The sequence below is a fragment of the Zootoca vivipara genome, chromosome 6, assembly GCF_963506605.1.
Source record: "Zootoca vivipara chromosome 6, rZooViv1.1, whole genome shotgun sequence".
In the NCBI taxonomy this organism is placed as follows: domain Eukaryota; kingdom Metazoa; phylum Chordata; class Lepidosauria; order Squamata; family Lacertidae; genus Zootoca; species Zootoca vivipara.
In genome coordinates, this window is record NC_083281.1 from 21622703 (window position 1) to 21647382 (window position 24680).

Sequence of the window (24680 nt, forward strand, 5' to 3'; positions counted from 1 at the left end):
CCGTTTACTTTCCCACCACAGCAGTACCTATTTATCTACTTGCACTAGCATGGTTTCAAGCTGCTAGGTTGGCAGGAGCTGGGACAGAGCAACGGGAGCTCACTCCGTTGTGCGGATTAGAACTGCCAACCTTCTGATCGGCAAGCCCAAGAGGCTCAGTGGTTTAGACCACAGCGCCACCCGCGTCCCTATACCACAACTGAACTATCCAGCATGGAGTAGAAGGATTCAGACTTCCTTTATCAGGGCGAGAGTGTGGAGGAACGAAGCAGGAATTTATATTGTGTTCTAATCTAGGGGCATCCCGAGGTTCCTCAGAAGCATCGCAGGAGTTCTTCAGTGCAAAGTTTGCAGACGGTTTCCCCTGAGAGTCAGCTTGCCTATCATTACAGGGGCTGCTCCACAACACACAGCCAAAGAGATGCCTTTCGTAAGCTTTCATTGCCTCTCACTAATGGGAAAGGAATGGAACCCTGTCTTTCACATAAAGGTATGTGATTCGCCATAGTCAAGTCATAACATGGGGCTAAGTGGACCATTGATCTGACTTGCAAACAAATTCATTAAGTTCACACCCCGCATCAAAACTCTTGAATCCAACCTCCTTCCTACCTGATACGGCCTCCACAGTGATGGGACGTGGACGGCCCTGGCCACAGAAAGCCCCAATGAGAGTGCGATCCAATTGGATCAGGCCCGTGTCCAGGAAGTCAGGAAGTCCGTCAAAGGCATAGACATAGTTATTCTAAGGAGAAAGCGAAGGGGAAGCAAGCATGAATTTCAGTACCAGCATTGGATCTAACTTGCTTCAAAGAGACGCTAAGTTTTTTTAATCTGGTTTCTCTTCTGTGACTTCCCAACAGGGGCTCTGGATCAGGGTTTCCCAGACTTGGGCCTCCAGCTGTTGTTGGACTAAAACTCCCATCATCCCTAGCTAGTAGGACCCTGTGGTCAGGGGTGATGGGAACTATAGTCCAAAAACAGCTGGTCTAGATGAAGTTCTCAAGTTATTTTTCATACCCATTTCCTGCAATTACTGCGCTAAAAGCGAGTTCACAACAAATATATGCTTAGAGAAATAGGCATGCATTTTTGGGACAAGATTTTGTGGGTGATTCAGCGGCAAGAAATGTTGGGGGGGGGGAGGTATTTGCCCAGTTTGGATTTTGTTTCATTGTCTCTCTGTTAAATAAACTGGGAGAGATAAAGGAGGGTGGTTAAAATTCTTACAATGCCACTCTAATCTTTTGTGCCAATATATCATTGTAAGAGATGGGGAAAGATTTCAAACTTCCAGTGCCCCAAGGAACTGCCTCCCTCTTAAAAAAAAACAAGGCTTCAAGCTTCTAGACATGCTTTTGAGAGATAGCAGTATGTTTTTAGGCAAAATATGCCAAATGCCATAGAAGACAGAAGGATGGGGAAGCTTTAGTCATGTCGATCTCCTCCTGCTCATTTCTGACATTACTAACGTATTATTTAAATGACAAGCATCTGCCTCTGGAAGGTATCACTTGCCTACAGAATCAGCCCCCTTGCCCCCATGTGTCCACCCTCTGTGCTCACCATACAGAGGGTATCAGGTTGAATAGTGAGCGTGATTGTAGGGCAGATCTGCTCAGGCCGACAGGGCTGCATGTCCTCAGTGGTCGACAAGACCCAGACGCAGTAGGAGAGCCCGCCCTGCGGGGGGCCCCCAGCCCGCTGAGAGCTCAACGACGAAGAGGAAGAGAGGTTGGCAAGCAAGGAGCGCCCCACGCACTCCTGGTAGCAAACGCCCTCGTTTCTGGTGGATAAAAATAAAGCAGACGGTAATAGCGCAGCCATGGCACTGCCAAAACAAATCTTTTTGGTTTTGTCATGCAGGGCTGCGCAAAGTCACCCTGCCTTTTAAAGAACTGCTAAGTCTGGCCCAACCTAACAGAAATTCTGAAAATACAGCATGGCCCACTTTGCATCACCTTGGCCTCTTGAGGAATCGGCCAGGAGGCTTAAACAGTGCTTTGTTTCAGTGATTTGCAGCGTGTTTATTTTTAAAAACCACCAACTCTCTTCCCACCCTGCTAACTTAGGGCAGGGAAGGAAAAGATAGCCCATAATTAGCTTCCGCAGACGCCAGTCTGTCTTGGAGGTAAGCAGAAAAAATGGGAAATGGCAATTACTCCTCCAAATGTTAGGGATGAAGATTGTAAAGCTAATTTGCCTAACCCTACTGGAGCAAGGAGGAAGAGTTGCTCACTGCAGGGCAGCATTCTCCATGACAGAGAATTCTGCAGAGTTCTACACAAAAGTGTATAACTAACCTATGCAATTATGCACACATTTTACTTTATAACTTATTCTGGTTTTGCAAGTCAGTGAGAGAGGCAAGCAGGCATGGAAGGTACTAAAGCCAGCAGTGGCGAACAGCACCCTTTCAGGTATACCATTACACCATCATAATATGACCAGAAAGCTTCCGTTACTTTTCCTTTTAAAGGAGTCTCAATTCTGCTCCCAGTCATGTTCTGTGAGTTTTCTTTTTTGCAATGGACCCAGGGCATGCACACAGCCCTATGTAAATACTTCCTGTTCCAGAGAACTGGAAGCATATGTGTGTGTGTGTGTCAGTTTTTGGTTTTTTGCTTGTACACGACACACACCAGGGAGCAGTTTGATGCATTTTGCACCTCTTTAATGACATGCGAGAGTTTTGCATTAAAAATATGTAGTTTGGGCCCAAATGAAGGGCGGCCAGAAACAAAAGACCTTTAAAATAAAGAATATAACGACACCAAACATTAATAGAAAGTTTGATGGTTCCCATAGCATGTATGTTGGGAAAGTTCTGTGTTTCTTTGTTTTTCAAGAGGCAAATCTTTGGAAAATTGGGGAGCTGCAGGCTGTGGAAAAAGCAGTTCAACAAAGCTGCTTTTATTGTGAGCTTGGCAAGTGCCCCGGTGGTCCTCAGAAACCACCAGGAGAAATTTCAAAAAGTGGGAGAACTAGAAAAGGTGGGCAAAGTTTTTCACAGACCAAATGAGGAACTGCTTTGCCTGTGTCAGACAACAGCTACCAACCAGAGGTGCATCAATGACTATAGCGGCCAATCCTATTGCTTGTACCTAGCAGCTGGTAGTCAGTAATACAGACTGCTCTTGAACATGGCAGCTCAACTTAGCTCTTCAGGTTAATAGCCTTCAACAGAAGTTGCTTATTTGTGCAACTTAGGTAGTATTGCCGTATTCCAGGGGATGCAACCGCAGTCAAATCAACCAGCCTCTCTCACCTGGGGTCCCCGTAGTAGCCGGGGGCACAGCGCTCACAGTGAAGCCCTTCCGTGGGTGGGGCGCAGTAACAGGCTCCTGTGGCCCCGTGGCAATACCCCATCTCCTCCAGGCCATGCCCATTGCAGGCACACTCCTGGCAGCCACTCTGATTTGTGGCGTTCCCGTAGCTGCCAGGCCGGCAAAGGTGGCAGCGCTCGCCATGGGTCCAGTCTGCAGAGGAGGAGCAAAAAGAGGATGAGATCGATGTGGACAAAAGAAAAGAGGAAACTGCATTCAGCCACAGACTGGCTGGATGCAGAGGAATAGTGGGGAAATCCACAAGGGAAGAAGGCTCGGAGCCCGGGAAGTGGAGGTGGCACGACGATGAGTGGTCAGAGGGAGGAGGAGAAGACTGGGAGGTGGTGTCGGAAGCTGAAGAGGCAACAGGGTTTAGTGAGCAGGGAGAATCTGTGGCAGAGAAAAGTCCAGGACCAGAGGCAGAAGCAGAAGGGCAGGAGGTGAGAGGCCAAGGGGCAGAGAGGAGTCAGTCTGGTGAAGAGTCAGGGGTGTCTCCCCCTCCTGCTGCGACAAGTTCCCCTCCCCATTGTCTCTCAGAACCAGAAGAGGCATGAAAAGGGCAGGACAGAGGTTGGCTGCAGGCAGGTGCAGTCTTAGACAGCTTGGAAAACACCCTGGAAAGGAGGGGACTTAGATGGCTGTGGGGAAGTGGGGACCTCCAGTCTCAGTAAGGGCTTCATGGGGGCAAGACCTGCCAGTGATTAGTTTGGCATGACACCTCAGTGTCAATCGTGTTTTTCTAATAAAAGTTAACCCCAACTAGCATGGTGTGATTTCCTGCTGGCTCGCTCCTGACAATTACACTGAGTCAGGCAGTTGGGTCCATCTAGCTCAGCATTGACTGCACTGACTGGCAGTGGCTCTCAAGGGTTTCTGACAGGAAATCTCTCTCAGTTCCACCTGCAGATGGCAGGGGTTGTATCTGGGAGCTTCTGCATGCAAGGCAGATGTGTGCCTCTTGACCTATGGCCCTTTCCTAGAGGGAGAGAAGGAGGAGGCAAGAATGGAGGACCTGTCCTCTTATACCAAACCTTCACCCACCTCAGACCCTCCACAGGTTTTGGACTACAACTTCCATCCGCCCTAACCCGCACAGCTGAGGGGAGTTGTAGTCCGAAAACCGTCTTATACCCTCTGAGGTGCACACTGATGGTGCTTTACTGCCCAAAGAAGAGCGATACAAAAAAACCGTAAGTTAGAAAAGCAGGAGACAAGAAGCATCCGGCTCACTCTGGCATTCGTCGCAAACGCCGGGCCCGCTGAGCCCACAGCTGCTGTGGAAGTGGCAGCCACAGTCCACATTGCACTGCACCCCACTTGGTGGAGGGGTGGCTCCCATGATAGTCTCGGAGGTCCAGCCCAAGTCGCAAACGCAGGTGAAGTTGGGGCCCCCGCTGCATTCGCCGTGTGCGCATTCGTCATAGCAGCTGTGTGAAAATAGAGGGGGGGGGAGATGGAGAAAGTCCTGGAGAAAGTCCTTCACAGAGCTACAGTGCCCATGCCAACAAACTGCAGTTACCAGGATTTTAAATGCGTGTTGAAAGTGCTTTCAATGTATGGTACAGATCTGGCCAAAGTTCCTTCCTTCAGAGGGACTGGATTAATAGAGAAAGCGCAGCCAAACTAACGCAGAAGTTTCAGAAAGATGAGAGTCTGGGGTCACAGGACCGTCACTACCAACCCCAATCAGACAACCAAGGCTCACAAACGCATCCTGCCAGGGGGCTTCCTGGCACCATAAGGTCGTCAGAAAAAGCCCTGCAGGATCTTGCCACAGGCCCATCTAATTCTGTTCTCACAGTGGCCAAACAGATGCCTAAGGGAAGTCCACACCTGAGCATTCTTCCCCGCTCAGGATAACCAACATAGTGCCTCTGGCAGTGGAGTGAATTACGGAATCACGGAATCATAGAAGGTATTTCCAAGGGTCCTCTGGTCCAACCTCCTGCAAAGAAGGAATCTCAACTAAAGCATCCATGGCAGATGGCCATCCTGGTTCGTAGCCTTACTCTCCATGAATCTGCGTAGCCTTCTAAAGCCAGGCTAGTAGCCACCACTAAATCTTGTGGGAGCAGATTTCATTTCACCGGGGAGAAATCTCTGCCTGCTTGCCGACAGTCTCTGGTTCCTGTAACCAGAGCCAAGCTCAAGGAATGCCCCCCCATTCCAAACCTGCCGAAAGCATTTTGCCCGCTCCTCGTGCCCACCCTACTCACGTCTGGTTGCAGTACGCCACCCCGTCCCCCGCATAGCCTCGGTTGCAGTGGCATTCAAAGGAGTCAGGTGTGTTCTTGCAGCTGGCAAAGGGATGGCAGTTAGCCAGGCCCAGTCGGCACTCGTCCACATCTGGGCACTGCCCGTAGGACCACTGGGCTGGGTGGGTGGGAAGCAGCCCATGAGATTCCCAGAGTGCCACTGAGCAGTTCAGAAAGGTGTTCAGGCCTGAGAAATCCCCGGGGAGGCACCTGCAGAGGGGAAAAGGAAGAAGTTATTCCCCTCACAACAGTCCCAGGGTTGAAACCACCTTTGCTTTCAAAGGATTCCCTGCCTATAACACCTGTATGGCAAGGAGAAATTCAGCAAGCGCCGTATTTCCCTTTGCTGACCCTCCACTGATGGGAAAACCTCTGGCTGTTGGATTTTTTTTTGCTGTCACTCAAAGAAAAACAACGACCCCATGGAAAAGACTTTGCAACCTTTCCAGCACAAACACGGCAGCTTGTAATTTCTTCCTTCAAAATGTTACTCATTTTATTTATTAAATTTGCATACCACCCTTCATCTGTAGATATCAGGGTGGTTCACAAGGCGAAAGCACCATATTAAAAAAACACAGAATACCGTACATAATAAAAATAAGAACCACAACAAACCAATGATCCCCCCTCTCCCGCAATATGTTTAAAAGGGCACTGGAGGTCGATCAGCCAAAGGTTTAGTTAAAGAGGAAAGCTTTCATCTGGTGTGAAAAGATGTGAAGGCGCCAGGAGAGTTACCCTGGAGAGAGCATTCCACAAACGGGGAGCCAACACACAAAAGGCCATTGCCGTGTTGCCACCCTCTCACAAAGGAGGAACACGAAGAAGGGCCTCAGAGGATGATCTCAGGATCTGGGAAGGTTCATGTGGAGAGAGGTGGTCCTTCAGATATTGCGGTCCTGAGCCCAACCATACAGTGGTGCCTCGACTTACTAATTTAATCCGTTCCGAAGGCACCTTCGTAGGTCGAAAAATTTGTAAGTTGAAAAACGCCATTGGAAACGCGATTTCCCATAGGAATGCATTGGAAACTGAAAAATTCGTAAGTCGAAAAAACCCTATCTAAAACCGCCGCGGTTTCCTTTCGGATGTCGAGACATTCATAAGCGCGTGGCCATTAGCCCCATTCGTAAGTCGAAAAATTCGGTTGTTGAGTCGTTCGTAAGTCGAGATACCACTGTAATTGATTTTAAAATGGTGAAACTGAAGTAAAACCTGAGGTTACCAATTTGGTGCGACACACCAAATGGCGGATTGACAGCCCTGCCCCCTTGTTCTACTCACCCCCTGGAAGTAAGCTTAATAATAATAATAACAATAATAATTTTATTATTTGTACCCCACCCATCTGACTGGGCTGCCCCCAGTCTTCCAACATATATAAAAACATAATAGAACATTACACATTAAAAGGCTTTCCTATACAGGACTGCCTTCAGGTGTCTTCAAAAGGTGATATAGTTACTCATCCGTGGCCAGGCTAAAGCAGGCACCTTGACTGAGAGGTGGGGAAGAAGAACCATTGTAAACATGAGTCTTACCTGCCCAAGGTGGGGTTGTCCGAGTTGCCGCACCAACCGCATTCAAAGTTCTGCAGGCATTCCCGGCAGGTGTTGAACCGGGTGCAGTCCAGGCACTGGGGCACAGAATGCACGCTGGGGGAAGGAGAGAGGAGAGGGGGGAAAGAGGTTGGTGAGCCGCTCCTGCATGCACTGGGTCAGAGAAAGAATGAAAAGAGGAAAGAGGGGTCCAGAGAGGTAGCAACGCGATGCCCAGCAACTTAATTTTTCAATTGGGGGACTCTGGTTTTGCTGTAAATAAATTGTTTTGAAATATAAGTATTCAAGTTACTGTCCCTCTGGACATCTTATTTCCTTCTTTCTCAGGAACTTGGAACCTGCTACAAAAATATTTTTCTGGGGCAAGGCAGAAAGGGGTATTTGCAGGCTCTCAAGGGTGTTTCAAATATACGCAATTTCACTGAGGGGTGTGGTGCCTCGGAGCGTAACTCCTGCGTAAATGGGATGCCTGTATGCATCTTGTGGAATGAATGAATAACTGAATAAATCACCATCTCCTTTTCCACTACCACTTCCCCTCATGCGGTGCTTAACCTGGGCTGGGGCTGGCCAATATTCAATAATTCCTTGTGGAAACCGGAGATTTCCCTATTAGAGTGGTCAGGGCCAGCTCTAGGAAGACCCCCGGTGGCGCAGGGCACCATGGCGCCGGCCCACCAGGAGGACGCCACGAGCTGCGCCCGCCCACTGGCCGGCCGGTCTGCCGGTTCGACGCGCAGCTGCACCCACGGCAACCACGCTGTGCCTGCCCGCCCGCCGCGCAGCGCCCGCCCACCGCGCTGGGAAACAGGGCGGGGGGGGGCGCCGGAGGGATCCGTTGCTCCACGGCGCCAGGGGCGCTTAAGACGGCCCTGACAGTGGTACCTCGGGTTACGAACTTAATTCGTTCTGGAGGTCCATTCTGCACCTGAAACCGTTCTTAACCTGAGGTGCCACTTTAGCTAATGGGGACTCCCGCTGCCGCCGGCGTGCGATTTCCATTCTCCTTCTGGGGCAAAGTTCTCAACCCGAGGTACTACTTCCGGGTTAGTGGAGTTTGTAACCCGAAGTGTTTGTAACCCGAAGCATTTGTAACCCGAGGTACCACTGTACTAGCATTTTTATGAGCCATGAGTGTTGCTTTTCGAAACTGCGGCCTGCTAGCAGAGGGAAGCCCCTCTGAGCCTGTGCAGATTCTGCCTTTCTTCTTTCCGCTGAACAACCACAAAGGAGAACATGACTTCCTCACGCCCCGAGGCTTCCTGCTGCATGCCCAATGTACCTGTCATACCAACCACGGCAGTCTCCATAGGGGTATTTGGCCAGGTAGGCAGCGAAGAAGAAGCAGCTACGTGTGGACTGGCACCAAGCACACTGGCTGGAGTTGGAGAGGCACTCGGAGCAGGTATTGCGCCTGGGAGATGAGAGGAGAAACCAACGCTTTCAAGACACACTCTCAGAACTACTTTCTGCACCATCCAACGCCGGATTAAGACCTTTAGAGGCCCTAAACAATTTAAAAGACTTTGGTGCCCCCATATCTATCTAATTCAAACTATAAACAACAATAAACTGTAAAATAAAACTCAAAATGAAACAAAACCTACGGTATGATAGAAAATGAATGGTTTTGGGTTTTGGGTTTTGGGGTTTTTTTGTTTTGTTTTGTTTTTTGTATACTTCTGCTTTATATCTGTTTTTTTCTCTCCTACTTTTTTCTAATTGTAAAGTCTTGGATCAGATCCTCAAAACTAATCTTACATAACATATCTGCTTCTATACTTGGCAGAGATAAGGAATCCAGCCTGTCTTGTTGCATAGTTGTTCAGTTGGGATTTTTAATATGCTCCAACTGAGAAAACGAGCAATTTGCGACCATTAATGTTAGAAATCCGGCAATGGAAAATTTCTGTGGTGTCCCCTTGATGCCCTAAGCATGTGCTTACTTTGTGTGTAATGGTTAATCCAGCCCTGGCGCCCCCACCTCCTGATTTTTCCCCCTGGTGCCGCCGCTGCTTGAACCAGGGCTTCCCAGGTCCAGGCTGTGCTAGGAATCCAGCATCTTTGATTCCTGCGTTGCAGGGGGTCAGAGTAGATGACCGTCAGGGTCCCTTCCACTTCTACAATTCTATGATCTCAGGCTTCTTGAGGATAGGACAGTGCTGCTGCTTCCCCACAGGCCAAGAGCGGGCATTCGATGCTGGATCAAAGCGAGCTTTCTGACCTGAGCAACCAAAGGACTCCCCAAATACTTCCAAGCTTGCCTCTTCTACAGTTTTCCCTGTTGCCTTCTTCCCTGCAAGGCCACATGTCTCCCATCTGCTGGCTGGCACCTCAGCCCGAGCCACGGGCTCGGGGGAGCAGAGTCTGACCGAGGTTCCTTTCCACCGCGGCCTTATCCCAAACCTTCCCGCCGCCCCCCTGGCTCACTCACTGGTTGCAGAGTTTGGGGCAGTCCTTCGGAGAGCGGATTGCACTGGGGAGGCGGCCCCGGCGGCTGCAGAGGAAGTCCCCCTTCTTGCTGCTGTTCACTTGCCACTCGCAGAACGGGTCCTGGAGAGGGAAACAAAAGAGGAAGCATGGGGCTCCCATCCAAAGGAGTGCCAAGTCTCTCATTCCGTAACTGCGAGGATTTACACTTCTGCAAGATAACTCTCCCCCATTCTAATTCTAAAATCAAGAAAATCAGATTTTTAGTATTTAAATTAGACTTTTAAAAATAAAATGCTTTTGGAGGAAAAAGCTTTCTAAAGATAGTTTTCTATTTAAGTTACATTATAGTCCAAAGGCTATTCATCAGGAAATAAGGATTTGTTTTAAGTTTTTTCATGTGTGCTAAAACTCAGTCTAGGTTTTTTATGATTATTGTTTAACCACATCAGTTAACAAACATGGATATATATGCTATGATGTTATTGTTTTAGTTAAATAAATTCTTTAAATTGTTATTAAGGAAATGATTGTTTTTCTCCTTCCAATAAAGTACAGCAGAAAAGCTGTCCAAATATTAAGTTAACTTATTAAACCTCACAATAATTTCATAATTATCTGTCTATGTATTTCAGTAATGTTTGATATAACTGTAAAAACTACTCTGAAAATTCATTATTCCAAAAATGAAACCTTCATCTGGTTGTAAATATTAAGATTATACCAGCAGGAATGAGTCTGACTAGTGCTTTAAATCGATTTGATTTAAATCAAATCTACCCTGTTTGAATTATGAGCAACAGAAGGAATTAAGAGACTGATGTTATGATATAAGAGAGAGAAGATAGTGAGCAGCAGGGGGGGGGGGTTTAAAAAAAACACCATGGAAAACGGAGTGGGAAGCCGACAAAAGAAAAGATAGATTTTAATGTATTGGGGTGTATATGTGAAATTTAATAAAATATAAATGCAGTGTTCTCGAAGTGTTCTCGAAGCTACGAACATGAGTTTGACCAAACTGCGGGAGGCAGTGCAAGACAGGAGTGCCTGGCGTGCTATGGTCCATGGGGTCACGAAGAGTCGGACACGACTAAACGACTAAACAACAACAAATGCAGGGGGAAGGAAGGAAGGAAGGAAGGAAGGAAGGAAGGAAGGAAGGAAGGAAGGAAGGAAGGAAGGAAGGAAGGAAGGAAGGGTCTCTGATGTAACTGGGCTGCAATGCAGTGTCGACAATCCATCACCATCGCTCCTATGCCTTTAAGATTTTATCCCTCAGCAGAGAAATGGGTTTCACTGACAACAACCTACCCTAGACAGATCAGACCCATCATTCTCCATGCACACATACAGTGGTACCTTGGTTTAAGAAAAGCTTAGTTTATGAACAACTTGGATTAAGAGCACTGCAAACCCGGAAGTAGGTGTTTTGGTTTGTGAACTTTGCCTTGGAAGCAGAACATGTTGAGTGTGTTCCATTTGTAAATCGAGTCCCCCACTGCTGTGGGAAAGCATGCCTTGGTTTAGTAACACTTTGGTTTAAGAAAGGACTTCCGGAACGGATTGAGCTCATAAACCAAGGTACCACTGTATTGCTGTAAATACAATGGCCCTGCCCGCTGCACTGATCTGCACCTGCCTCCCCCTCTCCAAAAAAGGCTCTGGCCCAAGGAAGGCACAAACCTGCAAGCCGTACCCCTCTCACCTTGCTGCAAGCGTGGCAGTCTCGGTAGTCCTCGCACAGGATGCAGTTGCTGGGGGCCAGGATGAGGCGCACGCTCCCAGCGCCGCAGCCTCCGGCATCGTCCTTATGCGCCAGCCGGCGGTGGCAGGTGGCACTGACTGGGCACCAGCCGCAACCCTGGTCGGCCAGGCAAGCCAGGCAGGAGCGGTAAGTGGCACACAGCTCTGAGCGAAAAGGCTCCAGGAAGAAGTAAGAGATCTCCTAGCAGGTAAAGACAGGTGGGAGAGGAGAAAGGAAGATGAGTATCACCTGGCATAAACATCACCGCATCTCTCTGTGTCGGAGGCGATGCAGCGACCGAGGTTCGCTTCCTTTATTTCTATCTCATTTCTTAAAATTTATATACTACTTGATTGTTTAAGAAACAAACAAACCTCAAAGCAGCTTACAAGAAGAAAACATGGAAATAACCAGTAAAAAAAACAACAATTGTAAAGCTTCAAAAATAATTAACATCTTGATGTTAGCATTGAGATAAATTCAACAGTGTAAGCAAGTTTTGAGGGATGTAATAACGGAATACTGAATGAAACGTTTATACAAAATATGCAGGGATTTATGTTATGCAAAATGAACCATGGAAAGGGAAGAAGGGAAGTCATTGATATTTTAAAGTTGTTTAAATGAATATTTTAAAATGTAAAACAGAAAATTTAATAAAAATTATAGAAAAAATAATAATTAACATCTTTTTCGGACAATTTAAAGAAATATTATTATATGATGAATACGTGAGCAGGATTTGAACTATGAGCAACAGAAGAACTTGAAGATTATAGCAGTGTTGTTATAAAAGAGACATGAGACAGGGCGCAGCAGAGGGAGAGTAGTGGAAAAGGGGGTGGGAAGTTGACAAAAAATAACAAAGAAAAAATGTTTTACTATGTACTGAAATGTATGTGTTCAATTTTTGGAAAACTTGATAAAAATATGATAAAAATTAATTAATATCAGCGATATACTAAAACACATGTCAACATGCAGGTGCAGGAAAGAGTACAGCTGGTGTCAATCGGCACACTAAGTGCCACACTAAGAAAAAAAAAGCACCCATAGGAAGCCTGAAAGCACAAGAGCCCTCTCCCCTCCTCCTGTTCCTCCCAGCAACTGGTATTCAGAAGCACGGCTGCCCCAGCCTGTGGATATCCTTTGCTCCCTTGCACCCTGTTCCTCCCGGATCCTGAATATTCCTAAAAAGCTGCTGAACCCCCTCCCTTGTCAATGGCAGTAGTCTGTGCTTGCGGCAACGTGAACCAGAAAGCTGTGGGTCCCTGAAGATGAGCGAGGCTGTGAACTTCTCACCACGGAGAGGGCGAGATACTCACACTGCCCCCGGGCACTCCTGTGCGATCCCAGGTGAGGGTCAGCTCGCTCGTCTGCCCGTTGCCGGAGTTGTTGAGGTGGCCTTCGACCAGGACGGTGTACTTATTGCCCCTCTCGGTGCTGGGGAAGAGGCGCTCGGCCCCAGGGCGCTGCAGTAGCCGCTTCTCTTTCTCCTGCTGCACTGCCCAGCGGCCCACCTCCTCCTGAAAGGGAAGGCGGGAGGGCTAGGAAGAGCAAGTTCTGCAGCCTAGAGTGGCCTTCTAAGCGAGTCAGAAGCTGGGGCAGCTTTACAAAGATCCACTTACTTACTTACTTACTTACTTACTTACTTACTTACTTACTTACTTACTTGTTCACCTGCCTTTAAGCGTAAGAGTCTCCTGCAGACGAGCTGGTCTCCCCACCCCACACCCCACCCATTACCCTCCTTTTTAAAAAGGGGGTTTCTGGTGACTGGGCCGCTGCCTGTGTTTGATTATGGTCACCAAATGCTATGAATCGGAACCATTTTAACACTACTTAAAACGGCGTCGTGTAGCGGTGGTTAAAGTGTGGTACAGTGGTACCTCGGGTTACAGACGCTTCAGGTTACAGACTCCACTAACCCAGAAATAGTACCTTGGGTTAAGAACTTTGCTTCAGGATGAGAACAGACATTGTGCGGTGGCGGCACGGTGGCAGCAGGAGGCCCCATTAGCTAAAGTGGTACCTCAGGTTAAGAACAGTTTCAGGTTAAGAACGGACCTCCAGAACGAATTAAGTTCTTAATGCGAGGTACCACTGTACTAAGGCCTGGGAGACTAGGGTTCAAATCCCCAGTTGGCCGTGAAGTTTGCTGGTTCACAATGGAGTGCACTTCTGAGGGTGAAGTCAAGCCGCTGTGTTAGCAGTGCCAAAGTAATCTCCTTGGGAGTCCCAAGCCTGGGCAGTGTGTCTGGAGGTCCTAGGCTGCCCAGGAGACAAGGACCCCCCCCCACTCTCAGACTCACTGATGTGGTCCAAAGAAAAGCAGAGCAAGACATTTGGCACTAGCTGGGAGTTGCAGGAAGAAGGCGTACAAGACTCTATCAAACCGTCTTAGGGACCGCTCTCTGGATTTTTGTAGGGATTTCTCATGAAGGTATCCCACAAGGCAGCAGAAGTTTAGGATCAGAGTTTGCCTTCTCCTAGATGGGCCACCTTCCCTGGTGGACGAGCCCCATCTGCCCCTCACTTCCCTCTACAGCAGCTGCAGAAACCACCTTCTTGACTGTTGGACCCAATCTTGGTCCCGTCTGCTCAATACACCAGAGTCTGTCTCTGTGTGCCGGGAAAGTCCCTAACTCACCATGGGTTTGAGATCCATTGGATACTCTCACCTGGTTCAGACTCATCCTTAGCTCTTAAGCCCCCCCCCCCCACATTCTCTCTTGTAGGCTGTGGGGAGTACAACTCTGATCTCCAACCACTGGCCATGATGGATGGGGAAGGGGAAGGCTGCCCCAGAACCTTTTGAGCAGACAGCCCCACCACCACCCCAAAACCCCCCACAATTCCACACCCTGCAGCACCTTATCTCCCTGTCGTATGCTTCCAACCCTAGTTCTGCTCCCGGACAGTTGTACCCTTACCAGCTCAGACGCGCCAGGGGCCCGGGCCAGCTTGGCAATCACGAAGAGTCGCTGGATGCGTGCCCAGATTGAGATGTCTTCAGCAGGTCCGGAGCTGCTGACCAGCGGGTGAATGAAGCCCTTGTAGACCAGGGAGACGTCCATCTCCGTGCTGGGGTTGAGGGTGATCGTGGTGCTGCGGACAATGGAGACCTAGGCAGAGGGACAGTTGTCACAGACTGATCTGCAGAGTCCAGGCAAGACCACCTTGATACAGCTGGTCTCCCTGCCGCTTCTCTCCATTGCCCGGAGCTGGGTGGCATCCCTCACCTGGCACCACTCAGGCCATCAGTTCAATGGCCGCTGCATACTCAAAGAAAGTTGGGAGAAATGGCAAAATAGGGCATTATTAAATTACTGTTTCGGGGAAAGAAATAAGAGGGTTTGCTCTTCAGATGGGGCAAGAGAAAAGGCAAAACAGTGCCCCAGAGTCCCCTCCAGACCAGGCAGTCAAGGAGGATTACTGCAGTCAATGTTATCAAAAGCTGCTGAGAGGTCCAGCAGAACCAACACGGTCCCTGCCCAGCTCCCAGCTTTATGTTATCTGCCAGAGACTTAATGAAATTAAGAGACTTAGCATGATGGTTAAGAGTGTTGGACTAGAACCTGGGAGACCAGGGTTCAAATCCTCTCTCAGCCGTGATGTTCATTAGGTAACCTTAGGCCTGCCGCCGCCTCTAAGCCTCACAGACCTCGTAGGGTTGTGTTGAGGATAAAATGGGGAGGGGATGAACCATATGTGCCACCTTGGCATCCAATTTCCTGAAGAATTGTGGGGAAAGATGTGTAAATCAATCAATCAACAAATTGGACATTATTTTATTTCATATTTTTTCTTCCCAAATTTATTTTGAATAAGTTACTTTTCTGAATGTTTTAATTACAGATAACCTATTATGGAGTTGAGTTAAATTGAACTGCACATTGCACTGCATTCAGATCATGGCCCTCCTGTGTGATGGATGCGTGTGTCTTTTAATGAACACAGCAGAGTGAAATATTATGAGTCATTGCAGGGAGGAAGGGAGGGGGCATGTTGTGTATGAACTTAATAGCGTTTAGCTTACTTTTAGTTGCTATCTTGTTAATATCATTTTACAGATTATAAATGCCTTATTGATTTGTTAATCGCATGGTACGACTTAGACTGTAATTGTGATGCTTAGCTTATATTTTAATTGCCTGTTTGTTAATTGTGTTTTATAGACTGCAATTGGTTTACAGACGATTTGTTAATTATATTATATGATTTATGCCGTACTTGTGATGTTATTCTTTTTGTTATTTATTGCTTGTAACCTGCTTTGGGGAAATTAAAAGACGCCTGCTTCTTGGGAGAAAAGCAATGACAAACCTAGACAGCATCTTAAAAAGCAGAGACATCACCTTGCTGACAAAGGTCCGTATAGTTAAAGCTATGGTTTCCCCAGTAGTGATGTATGGAAGTGAGAGCTGGACCATAAAGAAGGCTGATTGCCGAAGAATTGATGCTTTTGAATTATGGTGCTGGAGGAGACTCTTGAGAGTCCCATGGACTGCAAGAAGATCAAACCTATCCATTCTGAAGGAAATCAGCCCTGAGTGCTCACTGGAAGGACAGATCCTGAAGCTGAGGCTCCAATACTTTGGCCACCTCATGAGAAGAGAAGACTCCCTGGAAAAGACCCTGATGTTGGGAAAGATTGAGGGCACTAGGAGAAGAGGACGAGATGGTTGGACAGTGTTCTCGAAGCTACGAACATGAGTTTGACCAAACTGCGGGAGGCAGTGCAAGACAGGAGTGCCTGGCGTGCTATGGTCCATGGGGTCACGAAGAGTCGGACACGACTAAACGACTAAACAACAACAACCTGCTTTGGGATTCATTTGACTGGAAAGCAGCAAACTTTCGGCGTGCCACTCCCTTACCTTATCAGGCTGGGAATCGTTGCGTGGCTGCTGGTAGGTGATGAGGTGAAGGCCGGGGAGGAAGTTTTCATGCTGACATTGTGCCAAGGAAGTGACAAAGAAGGGCTGAGGACCCCACCAGCCATATGTCCCAGAGATTTTCCCCACCTGGCACCTGCCCTGCTCTGTGAAGGAAAAGGAAATAGGAGTGTCAGAGAGCAGATTTCTTCAACACACGGTTTCTGTTGAAATATGAAAGGCGCCGGCTGCTTAAGACACACTTGTTTGGACAAGCATTCTCCTGATCTGAATCTCCTGTTTTAATTTTTGATTTTCACTGCTATGCTGCTTTAATGGGCTTGTTTATTGTGCATTTCAATTATAGACATTTCAGCATTTAGAATAAATTGCTTCAGGGTGCACTTAAATATTATTATTATTATTATTATTAAGAACATTTGCAACCCATTCTTCAGCCAAAAGTGTCTCAAAGTGCCTCACATGCACTCAATTAAGACAAGACGGTTCCTGCCTGCAAGCTTACGGTCCTTTAAAGAAAGGCACACAAGGGAAAAAGAAAGGGAGGGAAGAGGGAAAAATAAAACTCAAGCGCCCCAGTTCTTAAACAGAGGTTCTTATAATGCCCAGCTGCCACAGTTCAGAGGTAGGTAAAGGTAAAGGTAAAAGGACCCCTGACCATTAGGTCCAGTCGTGACCGACTCCGAGGTTGCGGCGCTCATCGCGCGTTATTGGCCGAGGGAGCCGGTGTACAGCTTCCAAGTCATGTGGCCAGCATGACTAAGCCACTTCTGGCGAACCAGAGCAGTACATGGAAATGCCGTTTACCTTCCCGCTGGAGCGGTACCTATTTATCTACTTGCACTTTGACGTGCTTTCGAACTGCTAGGTTGGCAGGAGCTGGGACCGAGCAATGGGAGCTCACCCCGTCACAGGGATTCGAACCGCCGACCTTCTGATCGGCAAGCCCTAGGCTCTGTGGTTTAACCCACAGCGCCACCCGCGGTAGCGCCTGCCTAATGGAGCTCCCGTCAGCAAAGCAGATGAAGTGAGTCCCTGCTTTCCATTCTCCCTCACTGAGACAGCGAACTGCCTTGGTTTTACTTCTTGAAATCAAAGGTGGAATACAACCTCTATTATTTATTATTTTTAATCTCTTTAAAAACAACAATGAAGAATACAGTGTTCATTCCTGTCAACCTGCTCCCAAGCTTGTGGCGAGCCTGTAGCCCCAAAAGAGCAGTATTCATAATGTCACTTTAAGAAGTGTGCCTCGTAAAACGCGGGTTTGTGGCAACAGGCAGAATGGCCCAGCTTGGCTCACTTACCTGAGAGAGGCATGCAGGTCTCGTTCTGCACACACCAGCCAAAGGGTCCCGGGGCACGAGGCAGAGAAGCGTTGGTGCCGCCAAAAGCCAGGCATGACTGGCAGTCAACTAAGAGGCGGGCCAAGCCTAGGCAGCCAGTATTGGGGCACTGAGGAGAAGGCGGGGGAAAGACACTATGAGCCCCAAAATATTGCACTCCCAGTAGCCAGCATGGTGTGCTACAGATGTTGCCAAATTACAACTCCCATCACCTCACAGTGGACAACCAGTGAGATTTCCACTCCTGTCCATGCGCAGCTACTCATCGCTGCATCGCCAGGCACCCCACATCCCCAGAGTTAGGTTAAAAAAAAAGGTAAAGGATCCCTGGACAGTTAAGTCCAGTCAAAGGTGACTATGGGGCTGCGACGCTCATCTCGCTTTCAGGCCAAGTCATGTGGCCAGCATGACTAAACTGCTTCTGGCGCAATGGAACACCGTGATGGAAATCAAGAGTGCACGGTAACGCCGTTTACCTTCCCGCCACAGCGATACCTATTTACTTGCACTGGCATGCTTTCGAACTGCTAGGTTGGCAGGAGCTGGGACGGAGCAACAGGAGCTCACTCCGTCATGGGGATTTGAACCGCCGACCTTCCAATCGGCAAGCCCAAGAGCCGCGGTTGGCGCTGTGGTCTAAACCGCTGAACCCCCCCCCCCCCGAGTTACTCACAGTGCTGTGGGGCTGGGTACTCTGGCAGCCTCTCATACACCAGGCACATTCTGGGTCCTTGGCACACGTGGCTTTTTCAGTGTAAATGGAGCAGTAGTCCAAGTGGTACTGAGGCCGTGCGGGGAGAAGCAAAGGTGTGGGTCAGTGACTCCTCAAGTCAGTCCTGCATCCAGAAAGGCACTCGGCGAGGCTGCCTTACAAAGTGCCCCAGAGAGGGAGTGTGAGCAGCTCCTGCCCGCCCCCCTCCATCCTGTCCTCCAGCAGAATGCAAAGACGGTCTCTGCAACAACTCACATTCTTAATTTTTTAATGTATCTATTTTAAGGTGTTACAGAAAGCTTAATATAGAATTATGTGATAATGATAAGCATGTCTCCAAACTCGGCATGGGGGTTCCCAAGGCGGGAGGGTGGCAGACTCTGTTGACGTTTCGGCACCAGGCACCATTTTGAATCAAGATGGCAGACTAAAACTTTTGGTGCGGTTTTTGGGAAGCGGGTCCAAAATCACAAACTGTGCTATCCATTTTAAAAGCACAATTTTTGTTTGTTTGTTTGTTTCTACAAATCACCAGGCACCCCCGCTGTTTATAAATAAAGCAATAAATACTGTAAATAAAATAAAATAATCTTAAACAATGAATAAGAGTACTGGGAGGCAGGGAACCATAACACGTAAATCATAAAACAAAATTTCAAAGCGTAATTAAAATTCCTCCGTTGCATAGGCTATCAGTTGCAAACTAAAACAACAGTTCATCTGGAGAAAGCTTGGAGAAAAATAAGGGTTTTCAACAGGTGTATAAAGCACAGAACAGAGGGAGGAAAGGAATTGCATACATCGGGCATATCCAACAGGTAGATCATGATCTACTGGTAGATCACTGGACGTCTGTGGTAGATCACTGGCTCAACAACTTTGACCTGAACCCCCATAAAACGGGGGTAGGTCACTGCCAGTCTCTTGGGAGTTGATCACAGTCTCTTGGAAGTTGGCCACCCCTGGCATACATGAACACCTCAGGAGAGACTATTACTTCCTGGAGCAAGTTAACCAACCTAATTCTCTATTGAAACCCAAGTCTCACGCTGTCCATTTTTTTGTAAAATTTTCCAGCTCTACAATTTTACAGTTAAAAGAATACACCTGAGACCCTAGTTGGGGTGTACATGGTTAGCCTGGTTAAGACCAGAAGGCCCTCTGCTAGAGCACAGGTGACAGGCCAGCTCTTAGGATGCGGAGATTTCGATGGGCCCACAGTCAGGCAAGCCCATCGGAAGCAGGGAAAGGGAAGGGAGGCAGAGTCACTTACCATCTGAGAAGGCACCTGGAAGACAAAAGTGGGCACCTTGTACGCCAGGAGGTCTCCCCGTGGCACCCCGCTGTAGCCGCCAGCCACAACCAGCACGTTCCCATTCATGACTGCGGCCACATGGGAGTAGCGGCCTCGCGCCTGGGCCTGAGTCTTGGCCTCGTGTTCTGAGGGAAGGGGAACAGATTAGGTCAAGGGCAGCCTACTGCGATGTCACAACAGAGTGCTGGAATTGGGACACAGGAGAAATATGGTGTCATATAAAGCTATACATTTTGGGAAATGGGTTGTCTGTCTATCTGTTCTCCATGAGTTCAGCCACCTCTCGAGAAATTGTTGACAAACCTGGCATAAGTGTTCTGAGGTGGGGGCAGCAGTCTTTGACACCGACTGGTTACCGGGTTACTGTTAGGATCGTCCTACTCTCGTGTAGGACCCTGGCAGAGATACATGCCCGACTGGCATGTTCTCTCCCTGGCATGTTCTCTCCCTCCTGGATGATCGTTCGGGAGCTTCAAAAGCTTTCTTCTGCCCGAACATCACAGCGACTGATGCCAACAGAAATCAGCACACTCAGGGATCCGCAGAGTGTTCGCAGTTCGCATAACAGACCTCAGCAACTCAGCATTTGGCTAATCTACTTTCTTTACATATAAACACACACGGAGCACTACAACATGGCTCCCTCTCTCTCTAGCATCAGACAGCAAAGAGAAAGAACAAAGGACAATAATCCCATTTCACGGAACACAGTAACACAAACATCCTGTCTCCGTCACTTCCCGCTGTGTGGAGTGAAAAACACACACCGTCATGTGATAGACAACAATCCCATGACTGCAGACACAGGGAATGAATCTTTAACAGCTACTAGTTGGTGGACCAAAATGTGACTTTGGCATGACCTTGCCCGTTTTTCGGCGTAAGTTTGTCCATCTCTTGAGATATCATCACCAAACTCGGCATGAGAGTTCTTGGGGGGGGGGGGTTGTCTTCATCAATATTTGGGAGTCATTTTGAATCAAGATGGCGGACCGAAATTTGACTTTGGCATGACTTTACTAAGATTTTTGGCGTGACAGATCAAAACTCACCGATTACACTATCCGTTTTTTAAAAAACACAATTTTTTTGTTCCTTTGCAAGAGGAATGAGCAATCTGTGATCTGGTTCAGATGTTGCTGGACTACAACTCCCATCAGTCCTGACCATTGGCAGGGCTGGATGAGGCTGATGGGAGCTGGAGTACCAGGAGAGATACAAGAGGGATACAGGCTCTTGCTTTACAAGCTCTGTGGCAAAAGGATGCTCAGCAAGCTCAGGTGACCCCTTTCCTTTTAATGCTGTGATGGGAGAAGCTATACCTATGGAACTTCTCTCCTCCCCAGAGTACTTGATACAAAAGTGCTCTTTCTATAGGGATGTTGACCACTGGAGATTCTGTGAGTTCATGGCACCATCACAACCCTGCAGCAAACTAAGAGGGCAAGTGTAATTTCCTAGCATCAGAGCCTTCCCTCACCGTGGGAGAGTGGAGGTGCCAAATCATGACTGGAGACCCACTGATGGCAGCCCAGGTGGTAGAAGAAGATTTCGTCCTCGTAACATTTCTCCTCGTGGTAGTGGATGTGGACGTTGCCACCTGGAGAGGAAGGGAAAGTGAAGCATATATATATATACACATAATACATACATACATACATACATACATACATACATACATACATACATACATACACACACACATACGATGGTGCAATAAAATGTCCAGCTATTTCCAGTGCCTTAAGAACACAAGGGAAACTTGCCAGATCAGGCCAATGACCTATCTAGTCCTGTTCTCCAACCAGATGTCTGTGGGAAACAGGTAAGCAGGATTCATGCCCAAAAGCCCTCTCCCCTTCTCTGGTTTCCAGCAACTGGCATTCGGAAGTGTTGCTGCCTTCAATTGTGGAGGCAGCACATAGCTATTATGGCTAGTAGCCACTGATAACAACTGATAGTCAGGGGATATGGGGACTGGGGGGGGGGGCGATACAGTCGTACCTTGGAAGTTGAATGGAATCCGTTCCAGAAGTCCGTTTAACTTTCAAAGCACGGCTTCTGATTGGCTGCAGGAAGCTCTTGCAGATAATCGGAAGCCACGGAAGCCCCGTCGGTCATTCGGCTTCCAAAAATAGTTCGCAAACCGCAACACTCACTTCCTGGTTTGTGGCATTCGGGAGCCACAATGTTCAAGAACTAAGCTGTTCGGAAACCAAGGTACGACTGTACTTATTCCCTTCCTTTAATACAGGCTTTTCCCTTGCTGAGACAACAGAAATTTTACATGAAATGGAAGATTTGGCAATAATAATTTAACAATACAGTACTAAACTTGGTAACAGGATCACCAGTTCTTTTTCCTGGCTCTGCTCCTGTGCCTTTAGCACCAACCTGGATATGCAGCAATTTAGCACATGCAAATAAAACTGCCTGGGGAGGCTTCGCATGCCAAGTTTCTGTGTCTCAGGCTGTTGGGAGGAAAAGGGTCAATGCGAGGAGGGCAGGGGTTTGGCGTAATGGTGGAAAACTGTTTTATATTATCTGCACCAAAAATGATTAGGAACAGAGGAAGCTGCCTTATACCGAGTCAGAACATGAATCCATTTAGCTCAATAGTGTCTACACAGACCAGCAGCAGCTCTCAAGGATTTCAGACAGGATTGTCGGTCAGCCTTACCTGGAGATGTTGATGGGGACAGGCAGATGCTATGCCACTAAGCTACGGCCCTTCCCCAAATTCCCAAATATTCAGTATTGGAAGAGGAAGGAAAGATTTGACCCCCCACCCCAATTCTCACATTCCTCCGCGCACCCCTACCCTCTGGCCGGAGAGGCCATACTTACCATACACAACCATGTAGTTGCCAATGACTGTGGCAGAGTGAAAGGCCCGCTCTCGAGGTCCCCGGTGCGAGTCCTTCGCACGCAACGTGCTCCAATAGCGCAGGTCCACATGGAAGAGGTCGGTGGTGTTTACTCGCACGCTGAAGCTGAGGGCAGGAGAGTTTCAGGTAAGCTTTTTTCCCTGCCTTGGTTAGACCGCACCTGGAATCCCGTGTCCAGTTCTGGGCGCCACAACTGAAGGAGGATAGTGACGAGCAGAAATGTGTACAGAGGTGGGCAACCAAGGTGATAAAGGGTCTGGAAACCAAGCCTTATGAGGAATGGTTGAGGGAGCTGGGTATGTTTAGCCTGGAGGCTGAGAGGAGATATGATACGCATCTTCAAACATCTAAAAAGTTGACACACAGAGGATGGAGCAAACTTGGTTTCTCCTGCTCCAGAGGCTAGGACCCAAACCAATGGATTGAAGTTACAAGAAAGGAGATTCTGACTAAACATCAGGAAGAACTTTATGGCAGCGAGAGCTGCTCGACAGTGGAATGGACTCCATTGGAAGGTTGTGGACTCTCCTTCACTGGAGGTTTTTAAACTGAGATTAGGTGGCCATCTGCCATGGATGCTTTAGTTGAGATTCCAACTATACAATTCCAGCTCTACAAATCCTATGATTCTATGATTCATCTTACCCCCTTCATGTTTCCATCATCTCAAGTCTGCCCACAGTGTAAGTGTCAATCTCATAAACAGAGGGACTGTTTATTTTAACACATACGTTTAAATTAGAATTGCTGGGTTTTTCTTATAGTTAACTTGAGTTGATATTGTCTCTTCCTTTCTCCTTTCTTTTATATTTGCAATAAAAATAGATGTAAAAGGAAGCAATCGCACCCACTAGCATTGAATCAATAACCTGAGGAGGAGAGGCTGGGAACTTAGCCTATATCAGGGATGGGGAACATATGACTCTCCCAGGGATTCTGGACTACAACTCCCACCAACCCCAGCCAGCATGGCCAACAGCTAGGGTTGATGGGAATTGCAGTCCAATGCCACCTGCAGAGCCGCAGGTTCCCCATCCCTTGTCTACATGCCAGCTATACCAACCAAGGCGACTTCCTGCATCAATAGGCCAGAGGAAGTTGTAAATCAAACCCCCAAAGGCATTTTGCACCAGTTTCCCTTGATGTTCTGAACAACAAAAAGATCTACTTCTGCTATATATATATCTTCCTATATACATAAAATTGTAGGGCTGCCGTCATGCTGCAGTCTGAATGGCCACCAATAGAAAGCTATGACTGTGTAGCAGGCAGCCAAGAGAAGCTGTTCAAAGAAGTGGGATGGGAGCGCGTTTCAGAGAAGTGTGCAGGGGTGGGTGAGGTATAAAGGGAGGAGGGTCTGGCCAGTTGTAGGGCAGATAGGTGGGGTTGGTGGATGGAGTGAGCAGGGGTGGCAGCTCCTGGTATGTATGCCCACAGCACTCCCAGTTTTCTCTTTACCGAGCAGTTGAGGGCCGGTGCCCGCCGTAAACCAGGAGAGTGCGGGAGGCTGCGTGGAACACCATGGAGTGGCCTGCGGCTGCGGGAGCCTTGCCACCTGAGGGCACCACCAACTCCCAGCGCCACATCCTCAGATGGAAGCGGTACATCTGTGAGGAAAAGACATCCACCGAGGTGCGGCCTGTGTAAAGGAAGGGATAACAAGTTAGCAGGGCTAAGAGTACCTATTTCCAGCTCTGGCTGGTTCACTGGCTACAGCCCTCTTTTGGAAAGAAGTGTCTCTGCCACCATGCTCCATGCTCATGTGACTGCCAGGCTGGACTGCTGCAATGTGCTCCGCATGGGGCTGCCCTTGAAGACATCTCAGAAACATCAAACGGTCCGAAACGCAGCAGCCAGGTTACTTGACTGGGGTTCCATACAGAATTCACACAGCAATCTGCTCTAAAACAGCTGAACTGGTCACCAGTTTGTTTCCAGGCCCAATTCAGGGGGCTCACATGAGTGGTTAGAGCCCTAAATGACTTAGCACCTGAATATCTGGGCTTGTTTGTAATCCAAAATGTATGCAAACCAAGACGTATGCAAACCAAGGTATCGCTGTATTTTGAATGATTTTAATCTTGTGTTTTTATACTGTTGCCACCTGTCCAGAAATTTATGGTTACAGGCAGCTAAGGAATTCTATTGTTATTATTATTATCTATCATGGATGCTTCAGTTGAGATTCTTGTATTGCACTACGA

At 48.1% G+C, this 24680-nt stretch overlaps 1 protein-coding gene across 1 annotated transcript in view; it reads right to left on the minus strand.

The window, feature by feature from the left end:
• Positions 1–24680, minus strand: part of MEGF8 (multiple EGF like domains 8) — a 54989-nt gene that overhangs the window by 23958 nt on the left and 6351 nt on the right. Inside the window, exons 8-25 of the mRNA XM_035117353.2 lie at positions 23935–24115; positions 22436–22581; positions 21069–21188; positions 19547–19713; positions 18235–18342; positions 17523–17670; positions 16198–16361; positions 14251–14442; positions 12643–12843; positions 11279–11518; positions 9578–9696; positions 8426–8557; positions 7126–7239; positions 5543–5791; positions 4557–4753; positions 3269–3479; positions 1567–1786; positions 613–745 (exon numbers count right to left, since the gene is read on the minus strand). Coding sequence (XP_034973244.2) covers positions 613–745; positions 1567–1786; positions 3269–3479; positions 4557–4753; positions 5543–5791; positions 7126–7239; positions 8426–8557; positions 9578–9696; positions 11279–11518; positions 12643–12843; positions 14251–14442; positions 16198–16361; positions 17523–17670; positions 18235–18342; positions 19547–19713; positions 21069–21188; positions 22436–22581; positions 23935–24115 — 3042 coding nt within the window. The remainder of the gene's footprint in view (positions 1–612; positions 746–1566; positions 1787–3268; positions 3480–4556; positions 4754–5542; positions 5792–7125; positions 7240–8425; positions 8558–9577; positions 9697–11278; positions 11519–12642; positions 12844–14250; positions 14443–16197; positions 16362–17522; positions 17671–18234; positions 18343–19546; positions 19714–21068; positions 21189–22435; positions 22582–23934; positions 24116–24680) is intronic.